Consider the following 27,217-nt stretch of genomic DNA (forward strand, 5'->3'; position numbering starts at 1 on the left):
ACAGTCCGCCTAACTAAATTGGAAAGGCAACCCAAAATACCTACTTTTTCGAAGGGATCGGAGATATTTGTGTTTAGTTTAGTTTTTTTAGGTATGAGATGGAAATTTTCTGTAAGAGTTGGGAACAGTTTACGCAATGTTTTCGATGCATTAAGTGGAGTGCCACAAGGATCTGTTTTAGAGCCCACTATGTTTCTTCTGTTTCTGTACAATGCCGATATTCCTAAATACATTGTTTCATCTTTCAGCCTGTGCAATTTATGCAGATGATATTACGTTTACCTAACAATGTTTATTCAGCTTTCTTTTTCCAAAAATCTGGATGTCTAGAATAAAAACTCAAGACGAATTCATAAATCACAAGTGCAGGAAAATCTTATTCTATGAAATTTAAATATCATTTACTGTTATAAAGTTTCAAGATGACAACATCCCAATGTTGGTGGGGATGATTAGATAAATTTTGGCTAGCGCTTACCATCAACACGATAGTCCTCACATATATAAAATTCGACGACAATCGATCCGGTAATTTCGGAGATTATCTGTGTAACAAAAATTGGCACACTTTCATGCAGACAAACGAACGGCAGATGGAAACACGAGACTTCCTTTTTCGTACACTAGGGGCCATGAAACGTCGAGAAATCTTGATAGTAGTGCACCCCAAAAGTACACAAATATCTATAGACCCAAAAAATTGAGCACACGAAAGCCTTATAAAAACAATTTTTTTGACACCCCAAAACGACTCTTTACTTCTGGATCAGGTAAAACCATAAAAATTTAAGAGCACTGTAATAACCCAAACCTCCCGCCTTTTTTTTTGACATTGAACAAAATTTGAAAAAGCCCGCTAAAATTTAAAATTTGACCTTGGCTGTGATCGTCTACAAAAGTGGGACCCTACATTGTGTTTTGAAAACTGGCGGGAGGCGTTCGTTCATACAAATTGGCGCACTGCGGAGCGGGAAGAGTGACGGATTTAAAAAACTTATATTTGGAAAAAAAAAAAAAACTATGAAAAATAAATCCAATAAGAGCTCAAGAGACCTTGGCCAAGGGCCCCAGAAGAGCTTAAAGAATTTATTCCTCAGAGAAAAAAAAACCTTTATTTTCACTCGAACCTGAGAACATAGAATAAATATTAGCAACCTTACAAGTACAACAAAAAAAAAGCAAAATAAAAAGTCGCGGAACTCTCAGAAAGTAAATGGATGGCAACGTTCCAGATATTATGGCAGTGTGGCCTCTACAAACAAAATGGGGGGCGCACAGCGGGGGCAGGGCGACGGCCACACTCCCCGTGAAGGTCCACATAGTCCTACCTCACCACTTCACGTGCGTGGTCTTACGCACCCACCTGACATAGGTTGACCTTCCTGTTTCCCGCGTCCAAGTAGCTGTGTAAACTCCGAGTCCGCTAGGGCCGGAAGTCTAGCAAGACCCGCAGACACTCGCACGGAGACGCCGACGCCACCGCGTCCACGCCACACGACCCCCGAGTTAACTAGCGTTATCAGAATGAGTATTTGGATTTCAGACAAGCAATAAGCGTAATTTAATTGGCCACACTCCATCAACACTTGTTTTAAATAACAAAGAAATTGAAATGAGATTAAATTATGCACGTGTGATCAACAATCTTATGCAATAAAGAAAATGAAGTGAGAAATTATTCATGTTTTTATCAATAACTTTAAAGAACAAGAATTTTTGAAAGAGATTAAATTATTCACATTTTGGCAATGATTTTAATGAAATATTTATCTGACATTAAACAACGAAGTTACGACTGCATTAAAATGATCTGGGCAAAGTTACGTTGTTGACCGAATTAAACAAACAAACCCCCCTCCCTTCAACACATCCCCAAACAAAAGACACATAAATAAAAACACATACGAAATAAACAGAACAACACATAAAAATGCGACACATAAAATATGCAAAATAAATAAAATATAGGTAATCGTGGGTGCACATTCGTTTTGAATTGTACCTTCCTTTCAATAACATTCATTTTCAAATTCATCAACAGTTTTCGGTCAACAACAAATCCCCAATGACTAATACAAAAATTCACAAAGGTTGCCCTTGAAATTCCCCGGTCAACACCCCGTACCTGCACCCTACCACTTTCTCTTTCTATTTTGAACGGCTGAATATTTGAAAAACTACATGAAATTTTCCAGCATTAGAGTTTACAACAACCGGATAATAAATCGAGGAAAAGCCATTCAAATATCTTAGATCTTATAATGTCAGCCAAATTGATGTGCCTAATTAATCCATGTTATTAACACAAAGGAAAAAAAATCCCCCGTCCCCCAGACTCTAATATTATTAATTTTCTAATGCCTTTCTCAGCGTTAATTTTAGTTAAAGATTCGCTTGTTCAGATCATGTTTGAATTTACTTTACTCACACGTGCTCAAATTATGCAACGCAAAATAATAACTCGAAAATCGCCATCCAACTTTCCGCATAACATTCGCTAAATAAAACTGCCCTAGCTAACGTAATTCCCTGAAAGGCCCTACTAAAACGGATTGAAATTATGTTGAAAAGATTAGTACGAAAATTATCGGCCATGGCGTCATCCGGAAGTGCCGCCATTTTTGGTAGCGTCCGTTCGCGTATGTGACGCCCGCGAAGCTCACAGGTGTGGTTCCCGCGTCTCACCTACTCCGTAATCATCGAGAAGCAACGCCGCTTCTTCCACCAGCACACACGGAATCACGTGGAAAACATACCTCTCGGATCTTCAAACCAAATACGTGCTCACCACCGAAATAACCTCTCTGTGTTCGAACGTAGCAGAGAATTCTTACGTTCGCTGGTTCGTCAGGGGGGTGGAACTCCGTTAGAAGAAACCAGCACTAGAACAGGAAACAAACAGCGCACAGACATTTGAAAAAAACACAGAGAGCACCAACCTGACGTCTTACTCGAAAGAAAGACCAAGTCGAACTGACCGCGACTCACCCCGCTCAAACACACCCTTCTGCGCATCTCTCTCTTAGTGGTTTTCGTTTCTTTCCATTTCCATCCCTTTTCTTACCAAAAGTTTGGCGCGCGGAAATTTGGTTCGAAACGGCTTACTACAGACGTCCCCCAGCGTCTTCGGAGTGGAGTGTCAGCGCAACGAGCGGAGACGCTTACTTAAATGGTAGGCCGTTGAGATTTGGATGCGTCCCCCCGTTTCTTGTGTACCTGTTGGTAGGAAGCGGCAGTGCCACTGGTGGCTAGCTGGTTACCACCTATTGGATGAGAAAAAAAAAACAAATAAGTACATATACAACAGAAAATACACTCTTCCGGGGCAGTGCATCGACATTGCATGCTGGTCACGCGGCACCAATTCTGTAATAACCCAAACCTCCCGCCTTTTTTTTTGACATTGAACAAAATTTGAAAAAGCCCGCTAAAATTTAAAATTTGACCTTGGCTGTGATCGTCTACAAAAGTGGGACCCTACATTGTGTTTTGAAAACTGGCGGGAGGCGTTCGTTCATACAAATTGGCGCACTGCGGAGCGGGAAGAGTGACGGATTTAAAAAACTTATATTTGGAAAAAAAAAAAAAACTATGAAAAATAAATCCAATAAGAGCTCAAGAGACCTTGGCCAAGGGCCCCAGAAGAGCTTAAAGAATTTATTCCTCAGAGAAAAAAAAACCTTTATTTTCACTCGAACCTGAGAACATAGAATAAATATTAGCAACCTTACAAGTACAACAAAAAAAAAGCAAAATAAAAAGTCGCGGAACTCTCAGAAAGTAAATGGATGGCAACGTTCCAGATATTATGGCAGTGTGGCCTCTACAAACAAAATGGGGGGCGCACAGCGGGGGCAGGGCGACGGCCACACTCCCCGTGAAGGTCCACATAGTCCTACCTCACCACTTCACGTGCGTGGTCTTACGCACCCACCTGACATAGGTTGACCTTCCTGTTTCCCGCGTCCAAGTAGCTGTGTAAACTCCGAGTCCGCTAGGGCCGGAAGTCTAGCAAGACCCGCAGACACTCGCACGGAGACGCCGACGCCACCGCGTCCACGCCACACGACCCCCGAGTTAACTAGCGTTATCAGAATGAGTATTTGGATTTCAGACAAGCAATAAGCGTAATTTAATTGGCCACACTCCATCAACACTTGTTTTAAATAACAAAGAAATTGAAATGAGATTAAATTATGCACGTGTGATCAACAATCTTATGCAATAAAGAAAATGAAGTGAGAAATTATTCATGTTTTTATCAATAACTTTAAAGAACAAGAATTTTTGAAAGAGATTAAATTATTCACATTTTGGCAATGATTTTAATGAAATATTTATCTGACATTAAACAACGAAGTTACGACTGCATTAAAATGATCTGGGCAAAGTTACGTTGTTGACCGAATTAAACAAACAAACCCCCCTCCCTTCAACACATCCCCAAACAAAAGACACATAAATAAAAACACATACGAAATAAACAGAACAACACATAAAAATGCGACACATAAAATATGCAAAATAAATAAAATATAGGTAATCGTGGGTGCACATTCGTTTTGAATTGTACCTTCCTTTCAATAACATTCATTTTCAAATTCATCAACAGTTTTCGGTCAACAACAAATCCCCAATGACTAATACAAAAATTCACAAAGGTTGCCCTTGAAATTCCCCGGTCAACACCCCGTACCTGCACCCTACCACTTTCTCTTTCTATTTTGAACGGCTGAATATTTGAAAAACTACATGAAATTTTCCAGCATTAGAGTTTACAACAACCGGATAATAAATCGAGGAAAAGCCATTCAAATATCTTAGATCTTATAATGTCAGCCAAATTGATGTGCCTAATTAATCCATGTTATTAACACAAAGGAAAAAAAATCCCCCGTCCCCCAGACTCTAATATTATTAATTTTCTAATGCCTTTCTCAGCGTTAATTTTAGTTAAAGATTCGCTTGTTCAGATCATGTTTGAATTTACTTTACTCACACGTGCTCAAATTATGCAACGCAAAATAATAACTCGAAAATCGCCATCCAACTTTCCGCATAACATTCGCTAAATAAAACTGCCCTAGCTAACGTAATTCCCTGAAAGGCCCTACTAAAACGGATTGAAATTATGTTGAAAAGATTAGTACGAAAATTATCGGCCATGGCGTCATCCGGAAGTGCCGCCATTTTTGGTAGCGTCCGTTCGCGTATGTGACGCCCGCGAAGCTCACAGGTGTGGTTCCCGCGTCTCACCTACTCCGTAATCATCGAGAAGCAACGCCGCTTCTTCCACCAGCACACACGGAATCACGTGGAAAACATACCTCTCGGATCTTCAAACCAAATACGTGCTCACCACCGAAATAACCTCTCTGTGTTCGAACGTAGCAGAGAATTCTTACGTTCGCTGGTTCGTCAGGGGGGTGGAACTCCGTTAGAAGAAACCAGCACTAGAACAGGAAACAAACAGCGCACAGACATTTGAAAAAAACACAGAGAGCACCAACCTGACGTCTTACTCGAAAGAAAGACCAAGTCGAACTGACCGCGACTCACCCCGCTCAAACACACCCTTCTGCGCATCTCTCTCTTAGTGGTTTTCGTTTCTTTCCATTTCCATCCCTTTTCTTACCAAAAGTTTGGCGCGCGGAAATTTGGTTCGAAACGGCTTACTACAGCACTTACCTCAAAATTCGCAAAAAATAAAGGAAAACTCATCTCCTAAAAAGTTAATATTAAGCAAATTTAAAAAAAAAAGAAGATTTTAAACCTTAACTTACACTCTGTAAAAACACTAGTTTTACTTTGAAAATGCTATAGTTTTTACCATTGCAATACGAGACCAGATTGTGTGGGGCAAAGAAAATCCCTTTACAACCATCAAAAATTCTACCAAATGACCCCAAAAATGACAGAAAAACTAAGGAAAGTCTCATCTCTCACACAATATATTTTAAAATAAAAAGCATATATTTTTTCACACCATAAACTTAAAAATCGAGCAAAATCATCACCAAAACGAGCCTTTTATGCTCTGAAAACGCATAAAAACACTACTGTTCTATTCGTTCTCATGATATTAGGCTTCGGAATTTAGGTAAGACACCTGTATACTGAAGACGTTAAGCATTTTATTTATTTATTTATTTATTTATTTATTTATTTATTTATTTATTTATTTATTTATTTATTTATTTATTTATTTATTTATTTATTTATTTATTTATTTATTTATTATTTTTTATTTACTTATTTATTTATATATTTATATATTTTGTTCAAAGCACAAAGAATACGAGTTATAAAATACAGTTGAGTAATTTTCAATTCTTAACTTTGAAGTATTTCTTTACATTTTGACGTTATTTCAAACAAGAAAATTGCTTTCAAAATATATACTGTCTTGTGATTGTACCGTATAATTTTTAAAATTTGACATTTTTTATTTAAATGTCAATGTCATTGCCCAAATTGTAGTTAAACTAATTAAACTACGCCCTAAGTTTTTCACATTTTTTTCCAGAGCCACCTCTTATGTTCAGTTTAAAAAATCATACGGTATATACATATTTGTATATGCACTATGCAAGTATGGTATGTATAATACATAATTTTTGTTTTTTTTTTTTTTAGATGCAACCAACAACATACATAGGAGAAAGTGATTATACGAAATGAACGTATTTATGTTTCTCTCTCATTCTACCAATATATTTTCGACCTATTTTCCAGTTTAACTAATTCAGATTTTGTTTTATTCCGTTCTATAATAAATACATATTATGGTTTACATTTTTTTTTGTCTAATTTCCGTTCATAACAAATTACGTTCGCCTTTTATGTAGTGATCCCATTTTTTCCATGTTCGGCTCTGAGCACTTCCTTTTGTGCTGTACTCTTCTTGTCCCTTCTTTCTTCCCCTCACATCTTTAGTTAAATTTGTTAACAATTTCATCACCCATATCGTTACTTAAGTATTGTATTGTTACGAAATAAACCCATACGCCGCCCCGGTGCGACCCCTATGGGTTTTCTTGAGGACGTTCTAGTAAGTACGGCGATGATGAGTGACTCATCATCGATGACGGCGGCCGCGCGACGTTCGCATAAAGAAAACCCTGGAGCGGATTGCCGGAAGTCCCGATTGCGGGGTCCAGAAAAACCTCGAAGCGGCGTTCACGAGCCATCCAGAGGAACGTATGGGTTTAAATATGCCGATTTTAATTATCGATCAACGTATGAATGCAATAAAGTATTGTAATAGGGTTCATTCGGCGAACGACTGGTTTAATGATTTCTCGATGTTTTGTGACCCCCAGAGTAGGAAAAAACAGATCCACGTTACCGTGTGTTTATCGTCTGCGTCGACTTTTATTAGCCAGATAATTTACAAAGTATTGAATCGATTGGTGTCAAAATTTAGATGTGGGATGCTGGGAGTGGGAAGAAATATCGTATAGATAGTAAAACTCTAACTAAAATTTGTCTAATCATTCCCGCCCACAAAATTTATGTACTCAATGCTATTTAAATTTTCGCAAAAAAATCACAATTCTACGAATCTAAGAGCTATGTCCTCCTACTGTTCACAGCTTAGTAGATCAGAGCACGGGATACTAACACGAATGTTACGAATTCGATCTCCTTTTAGCCTCCTGTTTTTTTTTTGTTACATTGGTATTATCTATTCTTTCTAAAATTTTTTTTGCTTGATTTTACTTCAGAACAAAGTTTTGTCTACTATCACGAAGTTAATTTTTGATTACAGAATTTTCTCATCGTTTTGTTTACTGTAGCAATTATGATTCAAAATTTCGTTTTAAGTACGAGCCCTAACAACTAAATATTGGGACACCAAAAAATGTTTATAAAAAAATCACCAAACTTTTTAACAAAAATGTAATTTATTTTAGATAATTAAAATTTTAAAATTAATTCGTTTTGCAAAACTGTTAATGTTTACAGCACAACAAAAACTGATTTCTAACTCAAACAGTGACATAAAACTCTAAAACAACGTAACATTTTGTGACACATAAATATTGGGACACAGCAAATTCAGTAACTGGTCATATCTCCTTTTGCCTTAATAACAGCAGGAATTCTTGCCATCATACTTTCAACTAATTTTCTACAATACACAGGAGTTGTTACCGTATCCTAGACTCGCTAAATTTGCTGTTGAAGATTGATAATCGCTTGTCACGGATGATTTCCTAAATATTTTTTTATTTCACGCCATACCATCTCTATTAGATTAGGATCTGGGCTATTCGATAATCAGGGCAAACATTTATATTATTATTCTTTGTAATAAAGTGTTGTAGGTGTGTAACTTGAAGCATCATCCTGTTGAAAAATATAAATATCAACAGGATAGACTGCTTCAGTAGTTGTTAATATTTTTTTACAAAGTCTCTTGATATTTGTTTGAATTTGTAATTTCCTTTCCATGAACGTTGTTAACTGGTCTTTAAATTCCGTTAATAGACATGCACCCCCAAACCATTTTCCGCTTGCAAACTTGACTCTTTGTTTGAGATAATCCATATTAAAATTCCTTTTTTATTTCAAAAACTCTTTTTCGACTATTATCTCACCCAGACATCAAATTTGGACTCAGCGTTATATATCACTTTTCTCCGATTTTTATTTTGGTCATATTAACCGATTTTTCTTGTGGGCAGTTTTTAATTGTGGTTTTACTTTTATAAATAAATAATAAAGTCCATCAAAGGTAGCTTTATTTAAGATTTACCATGTAAAAACCAAGGCCTGATTTGTGTATGCATTCGCGACAATATTGTCTTGAAAAATTTAGTTGGTTATCGCTATTCCAGCAAGTAGTAATTTCTCTTGAAGTACTCTGTCGTCCACTTTTATAAATTTTCATCACTTGTTGTTGATCACGCGGCTTCACAAGTGGTGGCCTACCGGGAATTTTACCTTTTATTCCGATGGTACCTCTGTCTGCGTAATATTTTACGACATTTACCATCGACGACTAAGCTATTTGGAACAAATCTTCACTTTTTCTTAGCGATTTTCCCTTGAGGTACTGCGAAATTATTATTTTCAGAACTTTTACTAAAACTAGCCCGCCGCTAACTATTTTTTTCTAAATAAAACCAACACTAGCATGAAATGCTACGATCCCTATAATAATGGCAGCATTTACCAGCTACTACGTTTGTATTTCGATGGTATACTTAGCAAATTTTCTCGGGTGTCCTAACATTTAAATGTCAGCAAAAATTGCACATTTTTTAGTTAGGTGACAATTCTTGCGCTCTAAGAAAACTTATTAATTTGCAAAATACCTCACTCTCTGCCAAAATAGATGCCCATGCAAAATTTGCATTTAGTCCAAACGAATTAAATGATATCAAAAATATCTACCGGATTTTTTTGAGAAGTTGTCTGTGTCTCAATATTTAGTTGTTAGGGCTCGTAGTAGATTAAATTTGAAAAGTTCGTTGAAATTTCATTAGGGAAAAATGACTCGTTTCGAAATTATACCTACTAAATATTTAAAACGGCGGATATATATCTGTTGAATTATTTGTAGATGTTGAATAGGAGGAAACTGAAATTCGCCAGGCCAACCAAGAAAAGGGCTATTAACAGTAATAATAATAACAACTGAAGTGACAAATTATTTTCACGAAATTCCGTCCAATAATCAAATAATAACAAAAAATGTTTTACAAATGGAAGAAAAAAATGGAATCAAAGTTTTCGATTCGACCGTGAGATACAGAAATGTCTTAGAGGGGATATTACATTATTATTAGTACTGTGGTGTCCAAGTTTGAATCAAAAGTTTGAATACTAATAATAACAAGAAGAAAGATTAAAAGAGGAAAAAGAAAAACATGAGATTCTGAAAAAACCAAAATAATCAACAAATTTAAATTCATAAAAGGAAAGTTCGACCAATTTTTTTGAATACTGAAAAGAATAGCTGATCACGATGCATGATGATTGATAAATGATGATACATATACGTATATGCAGATGTTGGTAAAGTTGTAGTTTATAGAATTAGTCCTGACAAATTCAGAAAAACTGAATTTGAAAATATGTTAGACAACACTTGAACTTTCAATCTACCAAACTTTAGGTGAATAATGTATTGTAAGCACACTATTTTTACACACTAATAAAATTTTACAACCTAGAAGTTAAAAACCGTATGTCCGTAACACGTAAAACCATAAATTAATTATGTGCCGCAGTCTTGCGATTACTAAAAGCAGAACAATTAGGGGGAGTATCTACTCTTCACATTGTCTTCCTGAAAACACCATTGAACTTGACATAAATTTCAATTTCAAGGCGGCACATCTGTCATAAATTTTCTCGATCTTTACTAAGGAAGTCATTCGAGCATTGTTGACCTAAATGACACTTGTAAATTATATAATTTTATTAGTATACAAAAATAGTACGCAAAGAATACGTGCTGCTTAGTCTCTGTGTTGTCTAATATATTTTATGGCAGTCTGCTTAATTGATTTCATATGTGCCTGATTTTCCTTCTGCCCCATAGTATTCCTCTGAAGAATTTGAACTGACTGAGTTGCACCATATATGTATATATGTTCTCTCTTCAAGAATTTATTTTTTCTACACAATTCAAATTTAAAATGTGCAAAATTCAAGACAACTGTGTTTTATTATTACATATTATCAAATTTTTGCTTCACTGGAAAAAAATTATTTAAGTGTCAATTAAGTAATTCAGGATTTTTGAAAAATATAAAAATTCGGTTACATAGGAAACTTGTCAAGTCAATTTATCGCATACCTACATGAATAGTTCATGCAGAATTCGTGTAGAAAATATTGATAAGAAAAACAACATATTTGTTATTAAGATTTATTGTGGTAAATAAACAATGAGAACCTAAATCTGCCCGAAAACACGACTATACTGTGACACGACTCCAATAAAAACTAAATAAAATTAAAAAATGTTTATTGTACTCCACACCTTCGCAGCATGGTGGCACATTTTCTACTAATAAAATCGTTGTTCCGTATTATTAGCCATAATTACAAAATATTTTCCATTAATAAAACCCCTCCTGATTAAAATCCAAAGCAATTACTTAACATTTGCTTCTCTCGTCTCTTAAGCGATCAATTAAACTGATGTCATAAAATGATATTAAATTAAAAAACCACATATGGGTCGCCCATATGTTAAACTCAGTAATGTATAAGCAAAGCGGTTATGGTGTTGCGTATAAACATCACAAGTCCTAATTTTACACACGTCGTTTATTTGTACAGTACCGCTCGTACATGGCCATGTAGGAAGCTGGAAGCGAGATGGAAGACGGCAGCTGGAGTGAACAATTCGGCGGTTTATGTTTTCTTAGCGAATGATCTGTGGGCGCTGTATCGTTGCTTGTTCAATCTCTTTCCTTGGCTGCTGGTGGAAATTCGAATATTATTTCATTCCAGTTGGTGCGTGGAATCGGAGTGGTTCGTCGAGCCGGGGTCGAGGCTGGTAAGTTATTAAAATGAGATTTTTTTCTTTGATGTTTTTTTGGTTTTGAAAATCGTAACTACTTTTTTTAGAAAGCAAAGTTTATGTTTTTTACTTGTTTTAAAATTTTTTGTGGAACAATAGGTCACGTTTTGATGTCGGAACACATGTGCATGTTTCAGTTTATACGTTTTCGGGCAGCGAGCTAAATTTTGGTTACCATGTGTATGTGTACTTAAATATTACCGGTTAAATCATTAGCAGAGATTTGCGATACCCTGTTTCAGTTTCAAGAGAAAACCGTGTAACCACAATAAGCGACAAATGTGAAATATGTGTAAAATGACATGTGATTTACCTTCACTTATTGTTGGTAGTTTATTAAAAAGTAAAATGACATAATAATAATTAGTAGCACGTGTACAGTGTAAAATTCTTAAATTTTGAATTGAAATTCGGTGGATCTAGTACATAGTTTGCAGGAAACTAATTTTGCCAAAAACATATTTCAGGAAGTAATAAATATTTAACTAGAGCACACTCCACTTTGGGTAAAAAACCATAAGCAATGCATTATATATGGGAAAATTTGCGGCTATATTGTCAATTGTCAAAAATCTACCGATTTTTGAAAAAGTTTTGAAAAATTTGTCGTAAAGGTTTTGTCCTGAAAATCGATAATTTCGTAATAAATCACATTAAGTATTTCTTGAATTTTCATAATTTTAGAATTGCATTCCCGTTTCCGTCTGTCTGACTGCCATTTGTTCGGATTTTTATTATGTGTGGATTACGAATATCGTGAAGATGGTAAAACGCTAATTAAAATTTGGCTAATCATCCGTACCAACAATTTGTTCACGTCATCTCCAAAATTTACAATAGTAAATATTATTTAAATTTTATAAAATAGGATACACCTCCACATGCATGTGGTTTATGAACCCGTGTTAAGTTTTTATCATAGACATCCAGATTTTTGAAGAAAAAATCAAAGTTGCAACATCTTGCAATTTAACTTTGAAACTGCAAAACCGAATGCTCTAAAATTTTGCAAACGTTTTAAGGCTATCGTTACCGTGGTAAATCGTTTTTTCTTTTATTGCCCTCTAAAAGAATAATGACATCATTTTAGAATTTTACCGAATAAATGTTCTTTAATTTATATTTACCAAAGATAAATTTTGGTGATTCCAAAAGCACTGTTTGTTATTTCAAATTCAGTTCTCATCTGAATCGAGTCGGATTGGATTATTGGACGTTTTAGATGAAATTTCTAAATTGAAGTCAGTGGAAAGTAAAATGGTACGTTTCACCCCACATTTTTTTTTTATTTATTTATTAAGCTATTTTTTACCTATTTTTTCATTTATTTTAAGCAAACAGACCTATTTTGACGTTGACGTTTTTTATTCCGTTTTTATAAAAAAAATGTTTTTTTTAATACATTTTTTACCCCATTTTAAGATTTTGACCATGATTCCAGCGGATCCATAAAGAAACCGTTGACATTGAACACCTTACAATCAATAAAAAAAAATAAAATGTGGAGTGAAACATACCATTTTACTTACTACTACTAATTTGCCCCTTTTTTGGTCACATATATACATATATTTATTTTTATAGGACGTATGCACCTGCATATGTGATTCATGAATCCGTGTCGAGTTTTCACCCTAGACCTCCAGATTTTTGAGAAAAAAATCAAAATTGTATAACAATTACTAAATTTGAAAACTTGCAAACTTTTAAGATTATCGTAAGCATGGTAAACCATTAATAATTTTTTTTTCATTTATGGCCTCTAAAAATGATGACGTCATTTTATAATTTTGTAGAACAAATGTTCCTTAAATTTTATAGAATTATATACTCCATTTAAATTTTATAGAATTACATACTCCATGTACTTTTCAAGGTTGTAGGAAAGATGATAAATCGTTAATCAAAATTTGTTCGACTAAGGCCTTCCCAAAAAATTATGACGTCATCTTAGAATTCAACCGAACAAATGTTCTTTAAATTTTGTAAAATAACATAGTCCTGCGTGTCTGATTTATGAATCGGTGTTGACTTTTTGCCCTTAGCATCTAGATTGTTGGAAAAATAATCAACACTGTATAACAATTTTTTACAATTTAACTTTGGTATTGTAAAAACCGAATGCTGTAAAATCGTGAAGATATTTTAAGATTGTTTTGTGTCCTTTCCTCTGCTTTGAGGACACAAAATCAACCAAATTCCATTTTCTTTTAACCCCCGATGCTTGTAATCTGAACGTGTTAAAAATCGAATTCGATCGAAGCACAAACATAAACAGTCGAAGTTAAGCATATACTGAGAAATTGAGAATATCTATATTTTTTCCGGTTATCTGTTTAAAATATATTTCATATTTGAAGACGCAGGTGTTACGAGAATGTACTAGCTTTGTTTTTTTTGGTAGCGTCATCAAAATTCCAAAAACAACATAATTTTTTCAAAATGCCAATGTCGCCGGCAAAACTGAAAATAATAATAGTAATAATACCCAAACAACATCTGTATACAATATCACAGGGCCCCACTTTGTAAATTTCCCGGTGGACCTCCATGTCCTCAATCCGATGCTGCTAATTTCTTTAAATTAAAAAAATATATATCTTCTGTTACCTCAAAAAGTGTACGAGCAGTTTTTTAAAAATAGAAACTGCCTTTAGTGTACTTCATTTCCAACAAAAAAAGTCAACAATTTTTTATTACAATTTATAGTTTCGTAAGCTGAAAACATAACCGCGTTCCGAAATTTCCGTAAATAATAATGATTTAGATATAATTGATTTTTAATTTTTTTTATATCTGATAAAAAATCCACCAAAATGTATTAAAGATGATGATGATTTATTAAAAAGAAACTACTCCTATGACATATGTATACATAGAGAAAATTGTGTATATATTACATTTTTAATGTACCTATGTGTTTTTCGAGATTTTAGTAGACACATTTTGCTATGATGTTGTCATGTTAACTTCGAATATAAGATAATTTCTGCGACTTTACTTTTATTTTCACTATCTATATCCAAACTATTTCTCTAAAATCAGAAAACCAGAGTTCAACTTCAGTATGTATATATTTTAAACAAGGAGCGACCGATTGTTGTTATGTTTTTGTCAATGATAGTATCATCTACGTAGAAAACTGTGTGTGGAAACACAGTTTTGTTAGCAACACGTCGAATATTTTGAGTAAAGACACTTTTATTGACATTGAAGTGACATTATTGCAATACAAAAGAGAATAGTTTAAAAGTTTTGTAACACAAATGTCTTTATTTTTGTATCTTTAACAAGAATTTTTGTAATTTGCCACTCACTAGCTACAGTTTACTAACAAAACTTTAACATATTTCAAAAATACACCACTGACCTCAAATAATAATCATTTTTGTATAAAGACAAAAATTTTTGGTGGTCGTTGTAAACGTAAGCTGCTATTTATTTTTGTTTGTTCATCTGACCGTTCTTTTTTTGCAGAACACGAATGTGGCAAGCAAAAGATACACATCTGATAGATATATCTGTTTTAATTTTAACTGTCAGTCAAAACAGAAGTATTTGTTTTTTTTTTTAATTATTTCTCAAGGGTTAATTCTCGCAGTGATACTTAACGTTTAATTGCTACGTATTTTGAAAGATGTAGGTATTTTCTGTTAACTGTTGCAAAATTACTTTGTCGGAAAATAACAAGTAAAAAATCAGATTTTTCCCTGGAACACACAATAAATGAAATTAACTCGTTGCTACTACCTATAATCGTCACTTTCTGGGAGATTTATAGCTATTTCGGGAACGTTTACATCTAGGTAATGTTTCATTTGTAAATAATCATCTTCAGTTTTATTTACACGGACGTTTAACTTTTTCCGCATCATTAGACGTAATACTACTTATTATAAGTAACTAGTCTTCAAGTAGTGGTACTACAGTAAAGTGACATTGACAATTTGACAGCATTTAGCAGTTTCTTGTTATTCACCAGGAATTTTAAAAATGTATGCAATAGACTAAATGTATACAGATGTATTTTTTCTGTTCTAGTTTTTGGTAAAGAACAAGAATCTGAAATATTACGGCAGCTACTTACACAAAAAACGTTTGCTTAATTTCGTACCATTCGGTTTTCCGCTTCAAAAATTAAATTGTAATGTTTTCCTATAATTTTTTTTTCTTCAAAAACCTGGTTGTCTAATACGCAACACGGATTCATAAACCACAAGTGTAGGAGTATGTTAAACAGGGTACCTATTTTTCAGTACTCTAGGGATCATTGTTTCCTGTTGCATATCCACTCAAAGCTGTTCTTTTATTTGTTTTGTAAACTTAGCATCGCAATAATTGTTTATTTTATTATTTTTAGGTTACATATTTACCTGTGTGTTTATGACTTCGGTTTTGTTTGAATACCAAGCTCTTCATTATCTCAAAATATATTTTTTTGTTTTATTTTTAACAGCACCATGTAAGTTCAGATCTATATATTGTTGTTTTTGTGTTTTACAAATAGAAAATCTAAAACAGCACAATAATACAGATATTCAGTTTCACACACAGATGTTTATTTTAGCGTAAGCTTTATGAGAATTATGTGTAATATGACACAGTGTATTTACGTTTCTTAAAAGATAAGATTATTGTTATTGGAATACAACACACCTAGTACATGTATTTACAGTATACCTCTTGAAATAAAAGATTTGCTTATATAAGTGGATATCGGAATTTCTTGTGTCGAACCAGTCAAATTCGGACTTTGACATTACTAATTTAATGCAGCATTTTTTTGCTGAAATTAGAAAAACAGACTCATATATAAATAATGCAGTGGTATAATGTTTTAATACTTTGTTGTAGTTGTAGTTTTGTTTGAGTGTTCATTAATTAGGTACGTAATTATAAATTACAAATGCAGTCTTTCCAAAAGTAGCTCAAAAAGATCGCATCGGTATCAAAATTTTTATTAATTGGAAACATGTATTTTTTAAGTAATTCAGTTACGAATATCTGCCTCAAAAGTAAAAGCAATTATTACTTATTGTGAGGCAGGTGAAGCGAGTGAAGCTCGTGACATATCTTATTGTTATTATTCTAGACTAAGGTGCGAGTTGAATCACCCATGAACTTAAAGTTAGAATAAAAGTAAACACGGTTCAGTTATATTTTATGAGTTAGAACCTAATTCATACAGACTAAACTATGGAAGCTTATTAATGTTATATTGAACTATTCGATCTAGCAATTTATCCTTGAGAAAATAACATTGACGTAATCACAAAGTCAATACTTTTTCACTTGATACTCGTTAAATAATTGTTGGCAAGACGAATGACATTTTAAATCAACTGTCCCGAATGCGATTACATGAGTTCATTATTAAAAATACAAACATGTAAATGCAGTATATGTGAAGTATATGATTACCACATCTGGCAGTGAGCTTCTAAACGAGTCAAATGACTAACTGGCGAGTAATTTTTAAGTTTAGCTTAACATAAGTGTGCATTTTAGTTTCAAATCAAAGCTGTACATTGCAGTGATTGTTTACGAGGTTTAGAGATTTAACGTGCTCTCGAAATTTCGATTTTTTTATATCATGTGTGTCGTCTTCTAATATTCGGAAATGAAGCAGACATTTTTAATATTAATGTCAGAGGTTATCATTCGACCGCGTTTCAAGAAACCTCGATAATGTTATCTCTTAAATTCTCAATATAACCAAAATTGCGTACTTCTTAGTGAAAGTGACCACTATAACTATTATTTTTAGATAACAAATATTCCACTGATAGAGGAAATGTTAATGCTTCTATTATTAGCAGAATGTCATGTTAAATAAATGCGTGTATTGCAGAATTCAACTAACAATGCAAAAACCACAATGTATACAACGTAGTAATCGTTAAAAAATTCTTAGTATTTTGTCCAACAATGAGAAAGCTGTACAGTGCAATAACACCACAAATTTTTACTTTTCCAGTTAGGTTCTCAAATACAACAAATTACAGAGTAGCGGCATAAGAAAATCTGATTTATGTACGTCAGCACGAAGCGTATTTAGTTTCGTTCTAAGAAGTTCAATGAATTCAACACTCCATTTTTCTCTTGCTGAGGATGCTGGAAGTATTTATGAACTGGAATATAGTATATGTATTTGATACGTGGTTACCAGAAGGCCGATACCCTTGAGATCATTTATTCAGTGAAATTGTTTCTAAGAATAATTTTAGCACAATTTAGATCGCACAATCTTCATTTCCTGCTGATAACGTAACGGATGAAACGGCAGTGATAACTCTTTCCTCCTGCATCATCACTCATTTTAATTTGATTGTTCATTCAGTTAAAAAATATTGTTTTATAACTATATATAACGACATTAAAAAAAATACCGTTTTTTAAACGTGTAAATGAAAATATTTCAAAATTGGTATTGCACCCAGTTAACACGTCCCACAAAAGTAAACATTTCTAACCGTTTAATTAGGGCAAGAACACCACCTTCAGGTACAAGCTTCGCGACTCAAGATCGAAAATAGATTGTGCCAGGCTTCCTGGGGAGTGTTTTTCGCAATTTTCGTTTTATGCTTGGAATAAGTTTGATAGCTTTTTGCGTAGGATGTAATGTAAACTATGATGTCATTCCAGGAACGAACACTGTCTTTAAACATTAAACCATGTGTTCATAAAGTCGATAAAAATAGGTTCCTGGTGTACGTGACATTTCATTGTTATTTGCTGATGTATTGCCTATTAAAATCGTTGCCAAAAAGTAATAAAATCGTTTAAAATGACTGACATATTTCTCTTATTTTTCAGGTAAATTATTTACCAGTGAAAAATGAAGTTCCTTTACTTGTCTCTCTTCATTTTTGTTGTTCTTCTCATTGCTGAGGGATCTTCAGATCAATCAAAGGTTGTAGGTAGCTATTTATATGTACAACAATTATATTTTTGACGATTTTCGGTAGAGAAAGCATAAGAAATTCAGAAAACATCGCAAGCCATTGTCCGAGGAAACTGACGGTTCGGCAGATGTTAGTAAAACCGTAGAACTCGAGAAAAAAGCCGAAGTAGAAGTTCCACCGGAAGCTGAGGAAATTCTTGACAATAGAGTACCTTTAATAGGTAAGTACTTGCCAATAATTAACTTCAGATTTGTCTTCATTGGATGTAGTTTATTTTCATTCGATGAATCATGATTAATTTTTATCTTAATTTAAAACTGCTACCAATCATAATAATCGATAAATTGGAGCAAAATTTATTAGATATATGTACAATGCTGTGCACTTTTGTATTTTCAAGATCCAAATAAATGTATGCAAATTCTACATATTGCTGCCTTTATAGAACATGTGTACTCAATTAAATATTATTTAACAGAAAAGTATTAGTGCCACTTAGAAAATATACAGGGTGAGTCATTAAGCGCGCGTTCTTCGATATCTGATTAATTATTAGCAATAAAGACCACAGTTGTACGATTGTAATTTTTTAGCAATGGAAGGGTTCACAAAAAATCGCAGTAGGTTTGTTTTTAAAATGAAACAAATTTGGTGTTAGTGAACTGTTTTCTATGTTTAAAGTTGATGGTTAAGACATTTTTTTTTACTTTTTCAAAACACATCGACATATTAAAAGAATGAGAACAAAAAATAGAGTAAAATAATAAAATACAGGTGTTCTATTTGAAAAAACTGAAATAGTGATATCTGATAGTTGTAAAGTTTAGATTTTCGTTATAAACACTCAGTACTTATATTAAAATTTAATTTAATTGACACCACCGTAAGATGTGTACCTCTATTTATCTTTCCACAAAATATTGTAAGACAGATTTTAAAAATAAGCCTATTGCGATTTTTTAACCCTTCTATTGCCAAAAATTTTCACGAAAATTGGAATAACGTGACAACGTTGCATCGGAATTTCAAAAGTAAACTGTAGTTAAGCTTGTTAAATAAGCTTGTTAAAATATTTTTAAGAGGCTAATGAGAATATGCAAAATATGTAGAGTGTAAAAATAAATGTATATAAGTTATTTGCCTACATTCTTCCCAGTTTTCCTTCTTCCCTTACCATACCCTGTTTCATTGAAGTGTTATAATAGATTCATTCAACAAATGGCTTATTTCATTTTTCCTCGACGTTTTAGAACTCCTAGAATATGAAAAAGCAGGTTTTCCATTTCCGTCTATCTGTCTGCTCGTCAAAATGATGACTTGAAAATTTTGCTAAGTAATTAATACCTAAAATATGTAAAACAACGTGTTCTTATAGCTATGGTTTATTAATTCAGGCTTATCCTTAACATTATTTATACATGTAAGTTTTTGGAAAACAAATCAAAATAATAAAACTAAATTTTATGAATTATCTTAGAAACTACAAACCTGATTACCTAGAAATTTTGTATGGACTTTGGTTATTGGAAACACAATAGTAAGTTGATGATAGTAATGGATCTGTCCCTCCCTTCCAAAAACTTGATGACATAATCTCAAAATTTTGCAAAGCCAGTCTGACTTGTAATGTTCAGAAAAACATACTTTTGAAGAAATATTTTCTTCGTCTGTTCCTGTTTTTTGTATTGTTTATAAAGGTGTCTTGAAAAAATATAAAATGAAGCAATTTATTTTAGTGAACAAATCAAAAATTCTTATATCAATTTCTGAAATTCTAGTAATACAGTAGGAAATCCCTTTGAAACATGTGCGTACCATATTATTTTACGTTTGCTTCAATAATCTGCCTCCATTTTTATTTTAATTTATAGGGGTTATCGTAACAAAAAAATCGAATTGATCGAAATTTCATAGAAAGAAATAATAACATGCTTAACTTCGAGTGTTTATGTTTATACATCGAAAGAATGTCATGTAGAAATTTGTATAGTTTAGCTTCACTATAATTCAGAAGAGAAAAAAGTTCTATTTAAACAGCTCAGACTAATTTTCCGTTGTTGCGTTATTCACATTTGTTTTTCAACATCTTTGGCTGTCTTTCATGACTCATGAATCAATTCATCATATAATGGATTATCAAAAAGTTTTTAAATTTGGGTACGCGGCGAAAGTGTTTTTCATTTCTTTGATTAAACCGGTAAATCTTACAAATGTCAATGTCAGCAAATTGGATATGTTAAAATCAAAATGGACGATTCAAATGATTTACTGTTGGAACAGCGAATTTAAAGTAACACCATGAAATTATCTTTCGCAATTTTCGCCCATTTATTTATTGTAGACAAAAGTTTAAATTTCTACGTGTAAGTTTTAATCCAAGAAATTAAAAATAAATCCATAACTACCCTAATTTGAAACTTTTTTATCACCTAACTTGAAAGAGCAGTGCTACTTCTAGTCGAAAAATGTAAACGTATCCATTAACTGCTGCAGAACTTACCTTTGTAAATTGCTTTTGAAGTAAATTATCCATTCTTACTTAAAAAAAAAATACATAGTTATAATACAAATACCTTAAAACAATTCTGCTAACAGTAATATAATGTACTGATACGAAAGAAAAACAAAGGAGTTTCGAAGATTATCTGTTTACTAAAACCGCCAACAGACGACAGAGAACAAACAGGTAGATAGACACCAGACAAACGGAAACAGGAAACCTACTTTTTCATACTCTAGGAGTTGTGCAACGTCGAGAAAACATGAAATTAACTTCTCGCTAGATGCACGACCCTGTTCAGTACTTTTCTAGCCTACGCTCTGGAAATAAAAACGAAATTTTAAATTGGAATCTCTCAATTTTTAAATTTTAACTGAGCCATAACACAGGAAACATACATACCTCGTTTTACATAACAACTGATTTTGTAAGCATAGTTTTATTTTAGATTTATATTCGTGTGCCAGATTTTGCCGCTCCGTTCATTTTCCGGTCATTATAGTTCAAGGATGCTAAGCGAATAATTCCACGCAATCCGGCGTTAAATAGGCAACAGTGGGTTAAGTAGGGGGTCAGACGTAAGTGTAAAACTGAGTTTTCGCGACTGGGGGTGCTATCATTATATTTTATGAGGAGGATTTTTGTGGTTAATACAGTTATCTACAACTTTTCATAATAACTTTTCAGAGTAACATAAATAATAAGAAAGTTATGCATTTCCTCATAAACGAAGATTACTTACTATGTCTTATGATTTGTCAGTGTTTGCCAATAGAGGTGAGTTTTATGAATCCTGTACTTTAGAACAGTGTTTTTGGAAAATGCAGCGTCGGTGAAAACTGTCTAAAGCTCCTACAATAAAATTTTGAAAAAAATTAATATATATGGTATATGTATAAAAAAAAAATGTTAAAAACCTTGACTTTTTTCCTTTTTATACAATTGTAAATTAAAAAAAAAAAATAACATTCTTAGAAAACCTCTAGAAGTCATATCTGTTTTGTACAAAGTCTAATTTCAAATCCTGAACCCCTGAATATATTTTCAAGGTTAATATTCACAATATGACAAAATTAAATCAAATATGTTAAAACAAAACCTAAAAATTTCAAATTTCTAAAAATTCTGAAAAACGTGTAACAACTTTTAAAACAGCATTAAGTACAGCTGATGTTTGTGCTTTATGCACTCTTATACAGGTGGGTAATTATAATTCGCTCATTAAGAGCGTTACTTTCAGTTCCATTTTCATTCCCCAATAAATATGGAATCTAAAATAAATCCCCCTTTTTGCAGAATTGAAAATACCAGAGTCATCTTATCTCTTAGTTTTTCGTCCCCTGTTTCCCAATTTTTCTTAACTTTTTAGTTCCTGAGCGTAGGCTAAGTTTTCTCGACGTTTCATGACCTAGAGTACGAAAAAAATAGGTCTTTCGTTTTCGTCTGTCTGTGATTTTTATTAAACTGATAATAAACCGATTTATTGTCAAATTTTATATGTGTATTAGGAGTATCATGTAGATGGTAAAATGCTAATGAAAATTTTGGATAAATGTCCTTACCAACAATATGACGATATCATCTCCAAAATGTACATTAATAAATATGATTTTAGTTTTATAAAACAAGATACTCTACATATGGTTTATCAATCCGTTTCTATATTTTATAAAATTTTATAACGACATTTGAAATTTATGAGTGTTTTTGGGAAAAAAAAACTGAGTATGATTAATCAGTTCTCTCAATTTCATTGCATTTTAGCCGCCGATGCTTGTAATCTGAACGTGCTAATAGTTGAATTTAAGTATAAACATAAACACGAAATTAAGCATGTACTGAGAAATTGAATATATCTACATTTTTTCTCTTTGGTTATCTGCTTTAAATAGGTATATTTAATGTTGTCCACAGTTGTGCGAACCGCGGGGTGTTAATTAGGCCACTAGTTTTTACTTCACAAAACGAAAATCACAAAATCAAATTTTACGATATTTTAAACAAACGGGTTTTGTCGGACTACACTTCAAGAGCGAAGAAATGTCTGTCGAAAAAAATTCCAAAATTTTTTTAGAACATGAAATCTCGGGGCTTTAACTTTTTTTTTAAGAATGTGAAGCCGTCTCAGAGGCTCGAACGGTTTTTTTTTGTGAAACCACCTCGGAGGTCCCAACTGTCTTTTCTTGAAGATGGTGAAACCTTTTCCAGAGGAGTCCCAACTTAAGAAAGTGAAACCTTCTCAGAGGCTTTTTCTTTTCTCGGGAGTCCCAACTGTTTACTTCCTGAGCATCTGCCGACCGATTCTCTACTTTTACGTTTTCTCGACCTCTACAGTACGAAGAAATAGGTCTCCCGTTTCCGTCTGTCTGTCCGTCTGTCAGTTTGGCTTTCGTCCCGTATTTTTTTTAAGAATGTGAAACATTCTCGGGGGCCCCAACTGTGTTTTTTATTAAGAATATGAAACCTTTTTGGGAGCCTCAATTGCCTTTTTTTTTACGAAATCTTCTCGAGGGTTCCATCTGGTTTTTTTTAATCTTGGGGGCCCCAACTGTCTTTTTACTGCCCGAGCGTAAGCTAAGGAAGTATAGTAACCGAATCCATCGGACGAATGAGTACTTTTTTTGAAACCTTCTCGGGCGTTCCAATCATCTTTTTTTAAAAATCTGAAACCTTCTTGGAGGCAACAATGGGTTTTTTAAGAATGTGTAACCCTGTCGGGGGCCTCAATTGTCTTTTTTTTGAAGAAGCTAAAACCTAGTCGGGGGCCCCAACTGTTTTATTTTTAATAATGTGAAACGTTCTCGGGGGAGCCAAGTGTCTTTTTTTAAGAATTATTCTCGGAGCCCCCAACTGTCTTTTTTTTTAAAGAATGTGGAACCTTCTCCGGAGCCCCAACTGTTTTTTTTTTTTTTTTTTTAATTGCGAAACCTTCTCGGGGAGCCCAAGTATCTTTTTTAAGAATATGAAACCTTCTCGGGACTCCTAACTGTCTTTTTTTAAGGAAGAATGTGAAACCTTCTCAGGGGTTCCAACTGTCTTTTATTAAAGAAGACCTTCTTGGGGACCGCAAATTTAAAGAATGGGAAACTTTCTCGCGGCCCCAACTGCCTTTTTTTAAGAATGTCAAATCTTTTTTCTCTTACACATGTCTAGTACTTCTATATTGTTTTTAGTCCATCGAGCTTGTCACAAAAAGCAAAATTTCGCAAAATCAAATTTTATCATTTTTCAAAGAAGCAGGATTTCTTGGACGATACTTCAGGGGCTAGGGATGTTCTGTCGCAATAGCTTTCGACTAATTTTGTATTACTGTTATGCCAAAGGTTGTGAATAAAAGTAATTATATAGGTATCATCTACAAAAATGCTTCTTACAATTTTTTTGTCAAACTCAAGATTGCGGAAATAAATAAATAAATATTGCATCTTGATTTTCAAGATTCCAAAAAAGTCAGTTTTGTACTCACGCACAAGCTCTCTACGAAACCCCAAAATGCACGGTCGCTTGCTACTTCAACTGTTCTAATAAGAAAAAGAAACTTGAATATTTACAACAAACAAACTGCATTAAATTTCATATTGCTCGTTCTGTTCTAGATCCTTGCATTAAAGTCCACTGCGGCGCTGGTAGAGTGTGCGAGGTAGACGAAGAGGGCGAACCCCAATGCGTCTGCATCCCCACATGCCCCATAGAAACAGAATCTCGCCGGAAAGTATGCTCCAACCACAACGAAACCTGGACTTCTGACTGTGCCGTATACCAACAACGTTGCTTGTGCAACAAAGGGGACTCTGAGTGCAAAGGTGAACAATACAAACACATCCACATCGAATACTACGGAGAATGTAGAGAGATGCGAGTAAGTTTCTCCAATTCCCAAAATTTTCCCCAAAAGTAATATTGAACTTAGGAATGCACGAAAGACGAAATGGCCGACTTCCCGCGCAGGATGCGTGATTGGCTTTTCAACATAATGAGAGATTTGGCCGATAGGTCAGAACTGACTCCTCATTATTTGAAAATGGAACGCGAAGCCGAATCCAATATGACCCGGCGCTGGACCAACGCAGCTATTTGGAAATTCTGCGATTTGGATGGCTTCCCTCCAGACAGGTTTGCTGTACTAGTATTTTGTGGTAATTGTATTCTATTTGAATTGTTGTTGAGTCTAGATCTGTATCTCGTCACGAACTGTTCCCAATTCGTGCCCCGTTGATGGCTTTGGAACATTGTATTGCACCGTTCTTGGACTCGTGCGACGCCAACGATGATCACAGAATCAATATTAAAGAGTGGGCTCAATGTCTGGAGTTGGATGAAGATGAAATTGAGGATAGGTGCGAAGAGATTGCAGATCAGGATGACGAATAAGGTTTACAGTTAGATGTAATTGTTTTCTAAAAATACTTATAAGTAAATTGGAGCGTATATTGCAGAATAAAATGGTGCTATAAATAGATTAACTAGGTTATTGATTGTATGATAGATGTGTGATTTATTTTTGTAAATTTATTGTATCTACTTATAGATTTATAACGTAATTTCAGATTAACGTGACAACTTAACACTGCCGTATTTTTATTTTTTCCGTAACATTTGTATAATGTATAGATACAATATGAAATAAAAGTTTTGTACTTTTGTTTTTCTTTTCTTCATTAACGGATCGTTCATTTTTACTATTAATAAAATAAATAAGTTCAGTTGAAAACTGCAAAATTTTAGCAATACAGTTCAAATTATGTTGGAGATGATTTATCAATAATTAGCATAAGAGGATAAGTGGAGTGAAATAAAAAGTACATACTCGTAATAATTCGTCAAATTAAATTGAATTGTTATTAAATTTAAAAAAAAAAATTGTTAATTTAGTGTTGTTTTTGAATAAAACACTTGATTTTTACCGAGCGTAAACTAAGGAAGTATTATAATTATGGTCCCTAGAGTAGGAAAAAATGGATCTCCCGTTTCCGTTTGTCGTCTCTCGCCTATGTCGATTTTTATTAGACAGATTAATCTTCGAAACTATCGGATCGATTAAATTTATAATTGTAAATCTTATTTAAATTTTATAAAATAAGATATTCTTAAACTTTTATAAATCCGTGTTGACTCTTTTACTCTAAAGATCCAGATTTTTGGAGAAAAAAAATCAAGACTAACATTTTGCAATTTAACTTTGGAACTGGAAAACTTACTGCTCTGAAATCTCGCAAACGTTTTAAGGTCATCGCAAGCGTAGTTGTTAATCAAAATGTATCCATTTATCACCTCCCAAAAAACTGATGACGTCATCTCAAAATTTTGACGAATAAATGTGATCTAAAATATGTAAAATATTATGAATTTATACTTGTTGTTTATTAGGACATTAATATTTTTTAGAATTACTCATACAAATGAATGAGGCTTTCGATTTTATTGATCAAAAAAACAATTTGAGTATTGTACGGAAAATTAAGGTTCAATTGCAATAGACTGTGGGGTGATCAGGTGATTGAAACAGTACTTGCGTTTTGGCGTTTTTATTTTGATGTTGTCGGTACGGCGGTTGAAGGAAGAGTCTTGGAGTTTGTGAAATTGAAATGAAAAAAAAGGGATTTTGAAATCTGGGAAAGGATAAGTATTACTGAGAAGGGTGAACAAAAGATAGGTTTTACGACATGCAGGTGGACGAAGAGAAAGTTTCGGGGTGATACTGGGAAATAATTAAATACAGATTATATATATGTACAAATATACAAAAGCTATACAATTTTGTGGGACTTGACAGCCCCTACAAGACTTTTGCACTGTAATAATTTTGATGAAAGGTCTAAAGTAAAAATTAAACAAAACAAAACACGTAATAATCATAATAATGATAATAACCAATGATTTTCAACAGATCTAATCACAGGAAATAATATTAATTTAAACAGGTAAAAACAACACCGATCCCGAAAGGACAAATTTAGCTGCGCCAACACCCACGAACAATCCATATTGACATTAACCCATGTATATAAAAATTTAATACCTGACAAGCACGCAAAGAATTGTATTAAACATGTTCAACAAGAATTCACGGTTAGATCTTCTGGTCGAAAAGTTTCCATTAATTAGGTACAAAAAACAGAAATTTCAAGAATTTCCTGTGGACTATTTCAAGTTGGTCCCAATATAACTTGAAAATGAGGAACCAAATGAGAAATGACGGCTAGATCCGATTACAGAGGAATAGAAATTTAAAATAATAAAGAACCATATTCCTTGTGGAATTCTAGA

At 33.5% G+C, this 27,217-nt stretch overlaps 2 protein-coding genes across 2 annotated transcripts in view; both read left to right on the plus strand.

Moving 5' to 3' along the window:
• LOC135129235 (troponin T) overlaps positions 1-27,217 on the plus strand; it is an 89,283-nt gene that overhangs the window by 25,840 nt on the left and 36,226 nt on the right. The window lies entirely within an intron of this gene.
• LOC135129232 (SPARC) lies at positions 11,417-25,591 on the plus strand. Its single transcript, XM_064056372.1, has 6 exons — positions 11,417-11,521; positions 18,362-18,458; positions 18,514-18,670; positions 24,547-24,809; positions 24,861-25,063; positions 25,123-25,591. Exons 2-6 carry the CDS (start codon positions 18,384-18,386, stop codon positions 25,319-25,321), a joined length of 897 nt encoding a protein of 298 aa, XP_063912442.1. The 5' UTR covers positions 11,417-11,521; positions 18,362-18,383; the 3' UTR covers positions 25,322-25,591.

The sequence above is a fragment of the Zophobas morio genome, unplaced genomic scaffold (genome assembly GCF_036711695.1).
Source record: "Zophobas morio isolate AGI-343-1 ecotype UQ-CSIRO unplaced genomic scaffold, CSIRO_AGI_Zmor_V1 ptg000014l, whole genome shotgun sequence".
Taxonomy (NCBI): Eukaryota; Metazoa; Arthropoda; class Insecta; order Coleoptera; family Tenebrionidae; genus Zophobas; species Zophobas morio.

Coding starts and splice junctions, on each gene's coding strand:
- LOC135129232 (XM_064056372.1), top strand. CDS start 18,384: ATGAAGTTCCTTTACTTGTCTCTCTTCATTTTTGTTGTTCTTCTCATT. Junction 18,459..18,513: donor GATCTTCAGATCAATCAAAG/GTTGTAGGTAGC, acceptor GATTTTCGGTAG/AGAAAGCATAAGAAATTCAG. Junction 25,064..25,122: donor GATGGCTTCCCTCCAGACAG/GTTTGCTGTACT, acceptor TGTTGAGTCTAG/ATCTGTATCTCGTCACGAAC.